Raw genomic sequence first — 16,404 nt, 5'->3', positions numbered from 1 at the left:
ACACTAGGTATAAGAGAGCGAGAAATGAGTATAACAAGGTAAGAAAGGAATAACAGTGAACGTTTGTAAAAACTGATGTGTACCACGGCAGAGGATTTGAAAAAATCCATAAATTCATCAGGACTAGAATATCAGTCACAGTGCAACTAATAGGATAAGGGAGTCAGAGAGAAGAACTATGGTGTATGACGTGTGGGATATACGTAGAACTAAATGACAATTTCTGAAGTATTTTCACGGTGGACGACACCACACCTCTGGCTCAACAAGCCCCTGATTTTGGTAAGCAAGAAATGTGGGACTGATATCAACAACGAGAAAAGTGCCTTATGTAAAACTCAGTCCAATGCTTGCATAATTATCAGCTGTGGTGAAACATTAATAGAAGTGGAAGCAGGGATTAATGATGACAAAAGTGGCAGAAGTGAACTATGTATTGCAAACTCGATCGTCTTACACAGACGGTCATATTCTCTTGCCCAAGTGGTAAGATGTAGAAACTTTGTACGAGGGTTATGAAAACAAAAGAATGAGATAGACGATCGAGGCTTCTTACATCGCCACAGACCGAAAACTAAACCCCAGAGAAGGACTTGTGAATCCAGCTAAGGTCGCTGGGTCTGTGGTGGTTAGCGCGGCGAAGAGGGTGGAGTCAACGAGGAGAGTAATCAGTTATTGAGGAGGATGTGTTCCCAGAGAACTGAACGTGACTATCTACGAGAGGAGGGACGAGGGTATGAAAGATAGAGGTTGTAGTTGTTGTGTATCATCTCCCTCGGGAAGACATACCAGCTGAAGCTTAAGAGAAGAAACTCCTGTTTCATTTCTTGTTTCTGTCTCACCGTGATTAGCTCGCTTGTGTATGTGCTTATATAAATCTAAATCTAAATATATATATATATATATATATATATATATATATATATATATATATATGTATATATATATATATATATATATATATATATATATATATATACACTTATACACATTGAAGTAGAGAGACTTCTGAAAGATTAAACCAATGCAAAACTCTGACTTCCTTTCAGTGACATATCAAGACAGTTGTGGAAGAAGAGTCAGTTATGTTGAGGTCGAGTCCTCACCTGTGACCCTGGTATAGAATCCTTTGTTGGAAGCTCGTTAGTACAGAGTGAAATATTCCCCCAAATCCTCTCTAATTAGTGGATAATCATTTCTTCTGTAGTGATCTCTGAATGATGAAAACTCTGGCTTAAAAGATTCGAGTTTTTCAATCTCGTTGGAGATCACTGCAGAAGCAATGATCCTCCACTAATTAGAGAGGATTTTGTAATTATTTCTAGATATTCTAATGAAGTTGAACGCCGAGCAAGGGGATGTATATATATATATATATATATATATATATATATATATATATATATATATATATATATATATATATATATATATATATATATATATATATATATATATTTATATATATATATATATATATATATATATATATATATATATATATATATATATATATATATATATATATATATATATATATATATATATATATATATATATATATATATATATATATATATATATATATATATATATATATATATATATATATATATATATATATATATATATATATATATATATATATATATATATATATATATATATATATATATATATATATATATATATATATATATATATATGTATATTTAAGATAGATAAAAAATTCTGCAATATTGAATATTGTTCTGTAACTGTATTGAAGTGTTATAGAGGGAGCCCAGTGTTTTATATTACAGAGAGACTAGAATATAAAGGAATTCAAACAGCAAAAGATTAGTTTGGTAGGTTTTAAGAAGATCCACACTTCAGTCTATTGAATTATTTGTGATCTTGTATGCTTATTCTACCGTATATGTTTCTGTGAAATATCTGTTGTAGATGTGAAAAGTTGAAATGTTTCTAATCAGCTAATCTGATGACTCTGGAATTTCAGATTCTGATGATGAAACATAGGTAAGACGCGGTGATTGTAACGATAAACAGCCTTTCTAATACACGCACACACACACACACACACACACACACACACACACACACACACACACTTCCTGGCCAAGCATCCACACCCATGATCGCCCCCTCCAAAGACGGGCTACTAATAAACCAACTTCACCCTCTCATTATCCTCAGCCTCCTGAAGAGGAAGCTAAGAACATTACCAGCCCATCATCTGCACCACCTTATCTCACCAGACATTCCCCTTTTTGTTCACTGTTGCTGCACATCAGCACCACTTGGCATACACGACATAGACTCTTCCTCTGACCACCTACCAATTGTAATCACACACAACATAGTAGATCTAACTCACACATCCACTCCCACCCAAGAGAAAATAGAGTAAAGCAGAAACATCTCCAAACTCCAAAAGTTCATCCGAGACAAGTTCACCATCCCGAGACAATGGTCTCTCCAATTCCGACATCATTAATCGAGCCAACAAAACACACACACACACACCGCCCAGACATAAGAAGTCTTGCAACACAAAGTTCTTCATGCTAGTTGTAGAATTCTCGAAGAAATGAAACGCACTCAAACTAAACCACTCACTTTGAGCACAGACCATAGGAACAAACCCAGACTCTAAAATGACACCATGAAAAACCGTAATAACTCAAGAAACAACAACAGTAAACTGGGATCCCTTACCCCCAACATGAGGCGGCACAAAACCAGCAGCAGCAGAAGCAGCACCATCGGACTCACGCAAATAGTAAAGGAATTTCACACCTGCTCTTCCTGTCAGGAGCAGGTCACTGACCGAGACCAGGGAGAGGATGCTTTCCCATCCCTCCGCATCTGGGTCAATTGGTGGAAGGGTTGGGTAACGCGATTCCATTGAACTGGGACAGACTGGATCCCCCTGAGGTGACTGACCAGGCCCCAGGTAGTTAGGAAACCTCCATCCTCCCCCATCCCCTTTAACACTACTCGACGAACAATCTAAAATTGTAAATTAGGCCCAGATAAATGATTCCCTGGGCCATGTTGAATCACAGAACAATATTAGCTTCAATTACACTAATACTAAGAGGTATAATATTTCGATACGAAATGAACTAACTTCTTTTGTGTCTCACTTAAGAACCGTGTAGTATTGTACTAACGTAAGTGGGAATACATAAGGAGTTTAAACTTTTCCTTGCCGAATGATCAATACAAAGTTGAAGGCAGATGATGTTTCGATTAACGATGTTAATTACCAAGTTACAGTGAGATTAAACAAGATTGATCCAGATTATGCATTGCACTCATTCAAGGCTACAGGGAATGTTCACACACCTGGAGTCCTTAATAATCCCCTCATGATGAAGATAAGAACAGGGATCCCCAACACCATGAGGTAAACTTTATACCTTCGTACCTTAAACGTCTTTAGATCACCCGAAACGTCGTATGATACCACGACTACATCTACGACGTCTTAAGAAAGAATTGTATCCGAATACCCTCATCATAGCATATTGATACCCTAATATCCAGGATAAGCTACTGCTTCAAACTTTGGGAGTATTTCGAAGAATTCTTTTAAAGAAACGTCAGTGAATTTTGGATCATAGAATATTAGAAAAGTATTCAAGATAAGAAAAGATTTTCCACGCTGCTTGTTCAGATTTTTCTTTATGATTAAATATTATTGAGAGTGTGTATATATGTATACATACATACACACACACACACACACATATATATATATATATATATATATATATATATATATATATATATATATATATATATATATATATATATATATATATATATATATATATATATATATATATATATATATATATATATATATATCAATATGTATGTATATATATATATATATATATATATATATATATATATATATATATATATATATATATATATATATATATATATATATATATATATATATATGTATATATATATATATATATATATATATATATACATATATATATATATATATATATATATATATATATATATATATATATATACATTTATATACATATGTATAAATGAAGTTGCATAAAAGGATGTTGGCTGGTATGCACCCTCACTAGAGTGATCTTTTTATCACAGGAAGCAATTAGTACACATAAAGAAAAAAAGAATTGAATCTTATACTATCCTGTATTAGAAAGAGCTATGATCAAGGGTTCATATGTTCTATGAAAGTGTACGTTCATAAGCACTTCGTTCATATATATATATATATATATATATATATATATATATATATATATATATATATATATATATATATATATATATATATATATATATATATATATATATATATATATATATATATATATATATATATATATATATATATATATATATATATAAATATCTGACGGTGACAAATCCTCTTTGAACGTGACATCACTCTCACATGGTATTACAGCTTGCAAGTGGAGTTCAAGATCACTGATACATATGTGTATACACTCTAATCGCCTTAAGTCTGCGAAGTACTACTGATTCCTCTCAAGCTGGGTTCAACCAAACCAATGAAAGGAGAATGTAAAATAGACCTTGATACTGCTTTTAGTGAACCGGGCTGGCAGCCACATTGCGTGTGATCAGAGCAAAGTGGTTCAGAGTTTCTGAGAGTGTGGTGAAGGTGGTGCATTTGACCCATTAATGGTTATCTCCAGCTCATTTAGCAGGCGTGGATCAAGGTATGGTGAACGAGACTCATATCTATAAAACCCATCAAACGTAACAAAAAAAAGTCCCGGAAGTGTGAGTGTGAAATGTGAGCTTAAACGACACTGAAAAAAAACTTAAAAAGCAAGTCTATGAATCCATATGATAATTGTGGTTTGGATGTGATCAAATCCAAGATTAACTAAGGGGAGAAAGTAAGAGACAGTAGCTGGATAGTCTGGTTTTGGGTACATGTGATGGAGGGGAGGGTAAATGTTTTCTGAGACTGTTAACTAATTATCTGGATACAGTACTGGGGTGAATACGAGTTTAAAGAGAGTTTGGTGCTGGTAGGTGAATGCAAGACAAGGGAGAATGAAAGGAAAGAGAGTTTTGAATTACGATGGTCGAACTCATTAGCACAAGAAAGGTGCCCGGAAGTTGCCCTGACAATGAATGATGGGAATCCTGGAGGTGGAGAGGATTCAAGTGTCCGGAAAAAGTTGAAAAAAGATGTTTTATCCGAACCGAACCTGCTTCTCTTCTCTCAGAATATGATCCCTACATAATTAACCCTGCAATATCATATATATATATATATATATATATATATATATGTATATATATATATATATATATATATATATATATATATATATATATATATATATATATATATATATATATATATATATATATATATATATATATATATATATATATATATATATATATATATATATATATCGTATGTTTACCAAATGGCTTTCTAGCTACGTCTCTTCGTTGTGTATCAACTGACTGTTGTATTTCTCTCTTGTGTCTCCCCTGATGATGTGATTATTACACGAAAGTGCACTTGGGAACTTATCGTGTTTCATTTTCCCCTTGGATTCTTAGGAATATATATATATATATATATATATATATATATATATATATATATATATATATATATATATATATATATATATATATATATATATATATATATATATATATATATATATATATATATATATATATATATATATATATATATTTATATATATATATATATATATATATATATATATATATATATATATATATATATATATATATATATATATATATTCTAAAGAGATAGAGAGACAGAGAATAAACAGATAGACAGAGAAATAAAGAGCCAGATATTTCAAAGCATCTGTGTAGATCTTCCCTTCCCTAGAGGAGAAAATGTATATATACACGCGTATGTAAACATCTTCCTCAAAATCAACCTTAGATCATCCTCAGGCGCAGCGCCTATATGTTGTGAATGACGCCGATGGTATTTGCACCCAGATATTTGCCCAGCATATTGTGGTCGTCATGGGTAATCATCTGAGCCCATGCAAGCATTATGGAAATGTTTTGGGTCATACGGGCGTTAGATGTGATGAACCTTCAGTCCATGGGACCGAGGGAGACGCTCCACGATTCCTCAAACTCGCTCATGAAGCTGAGACACCTTGCAGAAGCTCTTACGAGTTTGAGAACCTGTTCAGAGGAACTCGGCAGAATCTGCTAAGATGCTATTGAGAGAGACTCAGCACAACTTGCTAAGGTGCTGTTGAGAGAGTCTCAGCACAACTTGCTAAGGTGCTGTTGAGAGAGACTCAGCACAACTTGCTAAGGTGCTATTGAGAGAGACTCAGCTCAACTTGCTAAGGTGCTGTTGAGAGGGACTCAGCAGAACCCTAGGTGCTGTTGAGAGGGACTCAGCAAAACCTGCTAAGGTGCTGCTGATATCCAACTGGCAACATGTTCCTCTCATTGGACAGGTTCGCAGTGAAAACTCTGTGATATGTGTCGCCATATGAATGTTCTACAATACCGTATATCATCTAACACTTTCGGTCTGAACTTCTACACCAAATGGTTAATGTCCCCGCAACTACTTATCTTTCACTTTCTTGAAAGTAAAGTAATGGCGCGGTCAGTAAGGTTGATTTCTATGAATTATAAAGAATGCTTTTTGATGTATGATATGGTTTGATATCTTTTTCGTATTCATATCTCTCATTGCGTCGGATTTGACGCATATTTTTGATAAGAATGAATTTGCGTGATGAATGACTGTACCTTCATTTCATGGAAGTCAGTTTATTTGAAGTGGTGAGTTCAGTAATCACTTTTGTACTACAATGATCAAGCTCGTTTTCAACTGGGCACCTTGTTTCTCTAAGCAAAATCACTAGCAGGGATGATATAGCCTTTTCGTAATACCTTTGTGTGTCTGTGTGTATGTGTGCTCCGTGTCATTGGATGAAAACATAGGGATTCACTCTAGTACATGCATCTATATATTTGCATACTACTGCACGGGATCATAGCAAAAGAATGAGCATGAAAAGTACTAATATGATCATTACTATCTACCTTTTCTTACTATCTACTATTTCTTACTCCCTACGCTTTCTCACTATCCTCTCTTTCTTACTATCTACTATTTCTTATCCTATACACTTTCTCACTATCTCATACATGACAGCAAGTTATCAATGGCGTCCATGGCAGCGTCAACATGGAATAATAAGTGTGAGGGAGGCTCACCGCTCGTCCCTTCAGGTTGGCCACTCTGCAGGGTAGCGTTGCCAGTCGACCAGCAGTGACTGATATATTGGATGGCAAGCCTGGCAGGAGGTGGGGTCCGCGTCGTGGAGGTCCACCCCGGTCACTCTCCTCCTTCCAGTCCGTCTGCTCCTTCCAGCCTGGGAGGGAAGAAGAAGAAGAAGATGATGATGGGAAAGAGGGTAATGGTTAGTCTTCTGAACGAACACCTAAAAAGGGGCAGATGGGTGAGAGTCTTTTTACGCTGGGTTGGCTGGAGGGGAGTTAGTTTTGGATAGGTGGAAATTATTGCATGGGAGTAGTTAGGACTTGAGAAACAGGGGAAGGATTTTCCTCTCCTCTTTTTACATGAGCTCCTCACAGCGGAGGAGATAGAGGGGCTAACTTTTTCGGTTGGGTTAGTGGTTTGTCTGGCACTGCCCCATGTAGCAGAGAAGGTAAGGCACTGGCTGAATTCCTCTCCTCTCCAGGCAACCTTAGTGTGTGTGTGTGTGTGTGTGTGTGTGTGTGTGGATGGTAGAGGGAACAATTCTGTGAGGTGAGGGTAATACGACACGTCCCATCAGTCAAGAATCAAAGGATAACTTGATAAGTGGCAGAGAAAAACCACCAGACAGAGCCTTGCTAATGTTTGGTGTCAGATATGTATGGCATGGGGGACTCTCCCTATTGCAGATAGTGCAAGGATTCTCTAAATAGATTAGAGCTTTGTCTGTGTGGGCGCAGGAGGGACTAATTCGTTTATGAGTGAGGTTGGGGTCGTGCGAGTAGGTGCTTTCGTGTTTGCGCTTTGAACTTACTGATGGCATAATCTGATTTCCATGAGTCAAAGTTCATGGCTAGATGTATGGGCGGGATAAACGCACAATTAAATGAATATATATATATATATATATATATATATATATATATATATATATATATATATATATATATATATATATATATATATATATATATATATATATATATATATATATATATATATATATATATATATATATATATATTCCTATGAATCCACAGGGAAAATGAAACACGATAAGTTCCCAAGTGCACTTTCGTGTGATGATCACATCATTAGGGGAGACGCAAGAGAGAAATATAACAGTCAGTTGATATATAACGAAGAGACGTAGCTAGGACGCCATTATATACGGATATTGGGAATTTTCTACACAAGACGCATTCGAAATCAAAGATGATCATTGTAAAAGAAGAAAAGAAGAATGTATGTTCCACGAAAGACAGTCAACAGATAAATGAGAAAAAAACGTAAGGAACATACTAATGAGAAATGAGATATTAATGGCCTAGGAGATGAGTGAGAAAAGAAGAAAACATTGTTAGGAACGAAAGATTGTTGCCAAGTTTCTTGAGAAGAGGACGCTGTTGATGAATAGCCAAGTCTGTGGGATTCAAGGAAGAAGTGTCTGAGGGCGAAAAACATCACCACTGGAGAATGGTGTCAACAAAGCTCTTGAAGGACAGCTGATCATGGCTCCTCTGAAGAGGAGGCATGTGTTGATCTGATCAGCCACTACGTCAAGTGACGGTAGTCGTTGGTCAAGATGAGGTTAAAACATATTGTCTTTTCCCCTAAGATCAGGAAACATTCTGGAATGAGAAAGAATGGAAAAAAAAAAACACCATGTCGAAAAGAAGGGATTAGACACGTTAATGGGTTTTGGGTTATGGTCGCTGAGCGACATCCTCTTGATGAGAGTGAGGGCATAATGCTCGCATTCGAGTGTGAAACAAAGTGCATAATGAGAGCTTCACAGACGGAGACAGTGAGGAAATTGAGGGAAAAAGTCGCTAATGCACCCGGCGCGTGCAAGGTGTCGGTTGACATGATGAGACAATGGATCAGACTCGGGGTGAAATTTATTCTTCACTTGTCATTCGCATTTGAAAGCAAGCACGAAAAAAAATATAACTGTTTTTGTGAGAAGATAGAAGAAGAAGAAATAAAAAATCAAGGGGTAGAAAATTCTTAGTTCGTTTTACACTCTTTGTAGTGTTTTATTGATTCAGGAGAAAAGTCATTAGATCGTGGAAAGAGGCTTCGTCAAGAACGTACATACAAACACAGGAGCATGTATGCATGCACACACACACACACACACACACACACACACACACACACACACACACACACACACACACACACACACACACACACACACACACACACACGGTTACTCACATAACCATCAGGTAAGTTTCAATAACTCCAACAACGACACGACAACAGCGGTTGTAGCTGGATACGCCTCAGAGGGCATGGCTGACTGGCTGACGCACTGTAGCCAGATAAGTGAATCCTGGTCTCGTCCTTCAGTCAGCTGGAACACTGTTACCAGTCGTCGAGGAACGTGCGATCATGCGCCAAAGTCTACGTGTACTACACGTCTCCCTCTCCTCCTAATCTCGTGTCAAAGCTTTTACTTGGAGAACGATGGACGACAGGAAACCCTGACGTAGCATCTGGAACGTGAGGATATCAATATGTAGATCTGGCAAGCATGTAAATGTGCCGCTGTGAAGAAGGGCATCTGATCAGCAGGAACGAGGGTGAAATTTGAGAAGTCGTGGTCGTGTGTGAGGCGATCCAAACCTCTATCGTGTCGCAGACTTACAAAGGAGCTTCATTCGGAACATATTCCACATACGTACTCAGAATGTTTTGGAACCTGTTGGACTCTCTTCTCTTCCATCTGAGAGGCTCGCTGGACCACAAACTAGCTAAGTGAAGCGTAATACGCCAGGATAAGTACGAAGCAGCTTGTGAGTTTTGATATTGTTTTAAATGACTGGAAGTTTGCCTCGACGTCACAATTTTCTATCTTTCCTCCTGAAAAACCTCACTTAGGGAACCGTAATAATATATAAGTACTCTTATGTTCCACTATTTCTGTCCCTCCGGAACTAACACACGTTACATCGTCTCGTGAAATTATAGTTAACTTGTTGTACCTTCTTGTTATATGTATATATATATATATATCTTTTTTTTCATACTATTCGCCATTTTCCGCGTTAGCGAGGTAGCGTTAAGAATAGAGGGCTGGGCCTTTGAGGGAATATCCTCATCTGGCCCCCTTCTCTGTTCCTTCTTTGGGAAAAAAAAGTATGTGTGTGTGTGTGTGTGTGTGTGTGTGTGTGTGTGTGTGTGTGTGTGTGTATGTATGTGTGTGTTTGCATATATGAATCTAATACATAACAGTAGATAGTGAGTGTAACTACCCATTTGTGAAGAACGGGGAGGGTGTATTACACTTGTGGGTCCCATCATGGAACATTCTATGGTGCTGTACAACCTTTCAAAGCTTAAATTTTTGCATGCTATACACGTTTACAACTTTACATTTTCTGTCAGACTGCTTTTTATAACCACGGCTCTCATGCAACGTAAGTATTTCGCTTTCTAACGTATCTTCCTCAACTCTCTCATATCGTCTGACTGCTGTGTCCCTACAACTTTGGAAGAACAGTCTACTGTCTACGGATCAACCTAACAATTTGGTTTACAAACACACAGGTTGTGATCAGGTCACCCCTTACCCTTCTCTCATCCATAGTGGGGAAATTTAAGGATTCCAGTCTTTCTCTGAAACTTAGCTCTCTTTATTCAGGCGTCTCCTTTGATGCCCTCGTTTGGACTTTCTCTGTAAGCTCTTTGAGCTTCTTTACGTGCGGTGACCAAATCTGAGAAGCGTATTCTAGTTTTGGCTTTACATGTATGATGTGAAAAGCTGGCTCAAGAATGCTTGCTATGTGCGCACTACATTCCATCTCAGATACTCTCTCTTTCTCTCTCTCTCTCTCTCTCTCTCTCTCTCTCTCTCTCTCTCTCTCTCTCTCTCTCTCTCTCTCTCTCTGTGGTGATGATCGTCCGGTGGTCGATGACTTTAAAAAAACCCCACCAACATACAGACAATAGCTTCTGTCATGCAACCAAGATGATGCCTCGCTCATCAGAGAGGTGATCTTCCATATTTAAATTCCATTATTATGTAAATTAATACGCCTCATTTATTATAGAGATGGAAAGATCTTCAGGAAGGTAATGCTTCGAAAAAAAAAGATAATAGGACTAATCCTGTTCTGACGAGGTTGTTGTATGATATTAAAGATGAGGTTAGAACGAGGAGGAGGTGGAGGTGGTGTGTCTTCATAAAGTCACCATCAAAATGAACAAAAATGTTAAGGTAAGATCAGATATCATCCTCTTTTCTCAGGTAAATTGTCTCCTCCATAACTTTGCAAATAAAAACTAAAACCCAACTTTTCCTCTTTAGAACTTATTACATTAACCAAGTTGATGCTCCACTTTCATGAAGGTGTCCTAGGGAATAATGGGGTTCGAATGCGCTTGTGCCCGGTTAAGGAGTACTATTGTCTCCTATAACGTGGTAATGATACTTATAGTCTTCTGTTATCTCAGTTTGCTTCGGTTTTTCAACACTGATATCTATGTTCTTACCCCAGATTTCAGAGACTTGATATCTGAATATTTCCCCCAAATGAGAGAAGTGTGATATCTGAATTTTTTCAGGTAGATATTGTAATGAGTAAATCCAAAGGGAACTTGGAATTAAAGATCTTGTATTATCGAGTGTGCTTAGCCTTTGTATCCCTCACTGCACATGACAAGTTACAGGAATATAGTGTCATTACGTCTCTCCCACTATTGTCACTGAGATGGAGTTCTTAAGCGAATGTTGACTAAAGTAAGTCACACGTCTTCCACATGTATCCATCATGGTCAATGATGTATGAAGTTTAGTCTCTCTCTCTCTCTCTCTCTCTCTCTCTCTCTCTCTCTCTCTCTCTCTCTCTCTCTCTGTTACGGGGAGAGAGTCTTGCTCTCGTGTTGCCCCATATCTAAACATGTTTTGCATGTGTACTTTATCTTTACTCCTATTTGTATATGCATACACAAAAGAAGAAAAACACGCACACACCAGCCTAACCAGGTACCTATCTATCGATCAGATAGGATGAACAGCTGGGTTGGTTGTGGGCTGACTGGCTATCTCAGGATTCAAGAGAGGGTGGGCCCGTGCATAAAGAATGGTCAGTGACGCTAAAAACACTACACCAGAGAGCCCTTTATGTGTGTGTGTGTGCGTGTGTGCATGTGTGTGTGTGTGTGTGTGTTTGTGTGTATGTGTGTGTGTGTATGTGTGTGTGTGTGTGTGTGTGTGGGTTTTGTTCACTTAGCTTTTGACGGCGAACCTATAATTCGAAGCGTGTCTTGATCATGAGCAACGCCTCATTCAACCTGAACAACCATATCTCCACTAGCATTGATCAGGACTCACAGAGGGAGTGGTGTCCAGCACTGGTGATGGCAAAACTCCCTCCTATGAACACTTAGTCATTCACTGCCAGGCTGTCAACCCTCTATGAAGTCAGTGTACCGCTGTGTCCCCCCCTTTCCACAACCCACCTCACTCATGACTCCCTCCACTAAGAGCTTCACCAGAGCCGATCCATTAGAACGCCGTCCCTCACTCCCAAACTCCCACATCAACAAGACTCCCTAAAGGGGTTTTCAAGAGATCGTGGACTTTCCCCCGAGAAGTTTGGAATCCCGCCAGGCGGTGCTCCTTCCTATGAGTTCAGCAGGTTCAATTGACAGTAATTTTTGACTCGAGACCAACGTCATGTGTTGATGGTAAGGTAAACATTACACACACACGCACACACACACAGACACACACAGACACACAGACACACACACACACACACACACACACACACATATATATATATATATATATATATATATATATATATATATATATATATATATATATATATATATATATATATATATATATATATATATATATATATATATATATATATATATATATATATATGTATGTATGTATAATCGAACGATCGAAACTATTTTATTTCGGTCTGGTAAACGGTTTCTTTGGGATAGTCTAAAAAATCTCTGGAGGACAGAATTCTTAGCTTTTGGAAAACTTAATCTAAAGTTCAGTTCGCGGGGAAAGTTAGTAATTTTTCCCATGGTTTCAGATGAAAACAGGACATAATGACTGCTGGTGCCCGAGGTGAGTGACAATAACACCCTTCAACTTCCAGTTACTAGCTTCTCAAAGTACTTCCAGTTACGAAGTACTGTGCGTGGTTGAGAAGACACCCTCAACCATCCATTTATGTGAGTTCGAAGTCAGAGTTGTGAACTGAGGCTAACCTTAACCTTCCAGGTATGTTAGTTCGAGGTACTTGAGGTGAAAGAGGCGATATCCAATACCCTTCCATAGTGTGAGTTTGTTCGCCCTCCACCTCAGTGTCCTTGTTCAGTAAACCCTCGCACAGTATCTATCTGGGGATACAACTTATGAACTTGCAAGGGAATGCGGTCAATGCGTATGAAAGATGCACCGATGGTGGTTTTGAGGATATTGCCACAAATATTACAGGATCTCGCATGAGGACAGTGTAGGAGAAATATCATCCATGTATTTCCCGCGTGTCGTATGGTCGTTCAGCTTTAGAGGTACGGTTACGGAAGGTTGAAAAGCATCCTCTAGGACCTATACCATCCCTTTCTAAAGACACGGAGGAGAGGTAGGTTAGAACCTGTAAGGTTCAAAATGGGTTTGATGAAAGAAACATAGATATGTAGGTGAACTTTGAAGATATTACGAAAACGTTTCCGAAGGAAGTGTAGAGTATAAGGTGAACAATGGTAGCGACAGCGAGTAGGAGAGATACGAACTTCATAACAAGAGAAAATGATTGTGAATAACAGATGGAATGAATAGTACGGAGGACTTCTGAAAGTGCAGGTTGATAAAGACGCGTTTGTGTGGTATCTGGGACGATGTGACATGTGTGGTGAGAACACAATGCTACAAGCCAATGTTTTTACCCTCATCTCTCTGTATCACCTCGATGAAGGTCCTCAGTGCGTTAAGGAGCATTGGGAAGAAAATATCAGAGTCTGATAGGGTAACGATGGGCTCGCTCGAAGATACGGTTGTCTGAACAGTGCTGCATGAGTCTCCGGCATTAAATCAATGTTGCCTTAAGTAGCCGCATGGAACCTCGATTTCCAGAAACTATGGTTGAGTTCCAGGTACGTAATCCTTATCTCCTCTCCAATTATATGTCACGTCTGCCAGTCTACAATGAAACATGTAATGGTTCACTATACGCGGGTACGAACACGTGTCTTCCTTCTAGTGGTGCATGGATGAATGACATTTAATTTCGCTAACTCTACTTGTTGTAATGACGAAGGAGGCGTGCAAGAGATGCCTCTGTGAGAAGGGAAAAGGATAGAAAACGATAACCCTAAACCATCCAGTTACGCAAGTACGGAGAACTGTAAATGAGTGCAGAAGAAATCTTTAATCTTCGTGTTATGTGAGTTCTAAGACCTTTCGCTGAGGGAAGACGATATCTTTACAATGTCTTTGCCACAAGTAATGAACGTTTCGAGAACTTCACACCACAGACACCTTAAAGGTTTTGACGGATGTTATACTGCAAGACGTGGATATCTATTGGTAATACAAATTAACAGACGAGAATATCATTCGAAGGAATTCTTCTCTCTCGGCAGAAAACTATAATGTTGGATCGTACATTCATATCATATCAGTATTCGTCCTTATTGGTGTCGAAGTATAAAGGTTTTAAGAATTTTCTTACTAAGGCGACTGTAGGTCACATCCCATTGATTCCTCAGTGCCTCAGTGCTGCATAACATTATACTCTCGGATCAGATTTTTATATGAAATTCTCAACTGCCTCACTTGGATATTGGAGGATATTCCTGTCTAAATACTTGAATGCTGGAAAATATGCCTCTGCTAGCACCTGCCTATAAAATGATATGCTTCCCATATAACCTGAATATTAGGCAATATTCTTACTATAGTTTTTGAATATAAAATGACGTTCTTGCTGAATTAACAGAATATTAGACAACAGTCAGCGTACCAGACGATATTCAGACGGAATTCTCATCTTATCACATATCAGAAACACTCTCTACTACGGCTTTCGAACAGTAGATGAAGCATAACACATCATGCATACATTGCATGATAATGAAAAAAGTGTATAACTATACCTTACTTGTATTGGGAATCTATACAGTGCTTGAAAACGGGAAACAGTGACACACTGACTGATTTCCTCTGTACCACTCAGCAGTGATATTAATCACTGCCTCTAAACTTATCCTCGAAATTCAGTCAACGTTTTACCTTTTGGACATATGAGCCTCACGTTGTTATCTTTCCAGAACCATATGTTTTTAACGTGTAATACAATTACTGAACTTTGAAACTGACCCTTGTATGGCTTTACGAGTATGAGCCTCTCGCTGTTATCTTTCCAGAACCAAGTGTTTTAACGTGTAATATAATTGCTGAACTTTGAAACAAACCCTCGTTGGACCCTACGAGTGCCAACGCTAGTGTTATCCACTAACGAAGGAGCAACGAGCGATGGACGGGGCAAGCTTGCAAATGGTACGTGGCACGATGAGGCAGCTGTTGAAATTGCAATGTGCATTGTGTTGGATGTGAATGCTGTTTGGCTTTATTGCATTCTCTTGTGTGTGTGGGGGATGGTGGGTGTGGCAAGTGTGATTTTGGGGACGGCTGTAGTGGGAACGCCAGCCATGGCACTATCAAACAGTTGAAATACTGAAGACATGATTCTCAATTAGGGGCCATGAGAAAGGGGACACACGTGGCCCCGAATTTGCTTTATAATATACTCTGAGTCCCATTCGAAGGAGATATCGAGCCAGTAAATTCACTACCTTAGTGTCAAGAGATGGATATGTAGTACATGTGTACACCAGTATGGAACAAAGACATAACTAAGACTTCTGTCTCTTATGTTGTAATGTACCGAACACTTATGTTGTTAGAGAGCACGAGAGATAACTTGATTTAGCTCAGACAAGAATACTCCGCGCGTATCAAGCTTCAACTTAGATTAGATCGAGAAGAAACACAGTTCATTGTAAACAAGGCGAATGCGAACCTGATAATCTATCCTTAAAAAGTTAACCAAGTAAGG

General features: G+C 38.1%; 1 protein-coding gene across 1 annotated transcript in view; it reads right to left on the bottom strand.

The window, feature by feature from the left end:
• LOC139767082 (protein CEPU-1-like) overlaps positions 1 to 16,404 on the bottom strand; it is a 283,063-nt gene that overhangs the window by 128,450 nt on the left and 138,209 nt on the right. The window contains exon 3 of the mRNA XM_071696053.1: positions 7,297 to 7,454. Within this exon, the coding sequence (XP_071552154.1) occupies positions 7,297 to 7,454 (158 nt within the window). The remainder of the gene's footprint in view (positions 1 to 7,296; positions 7,455 to 16,404) is intronic.

The sequence above is a fragment of the Panulirus ornatus genome, chromosome 59 (genome assembly GCF_036320965.1).
Source record: "Panulirus ornatus isolate Po-2019 chromosome 59, ASM3632096v1, whole genome shotgun sequence".
NCBI lineage: Eukaryota > Metazoa > Arthropoda > Malacostraca > Decapoda > Palinuridae > Panulirus > Panulirus ornatus.
Note: the sequence above shows the minus strand (reverse complement) of the source record. Positions and strands in the feature narration are given on the sequence as shown.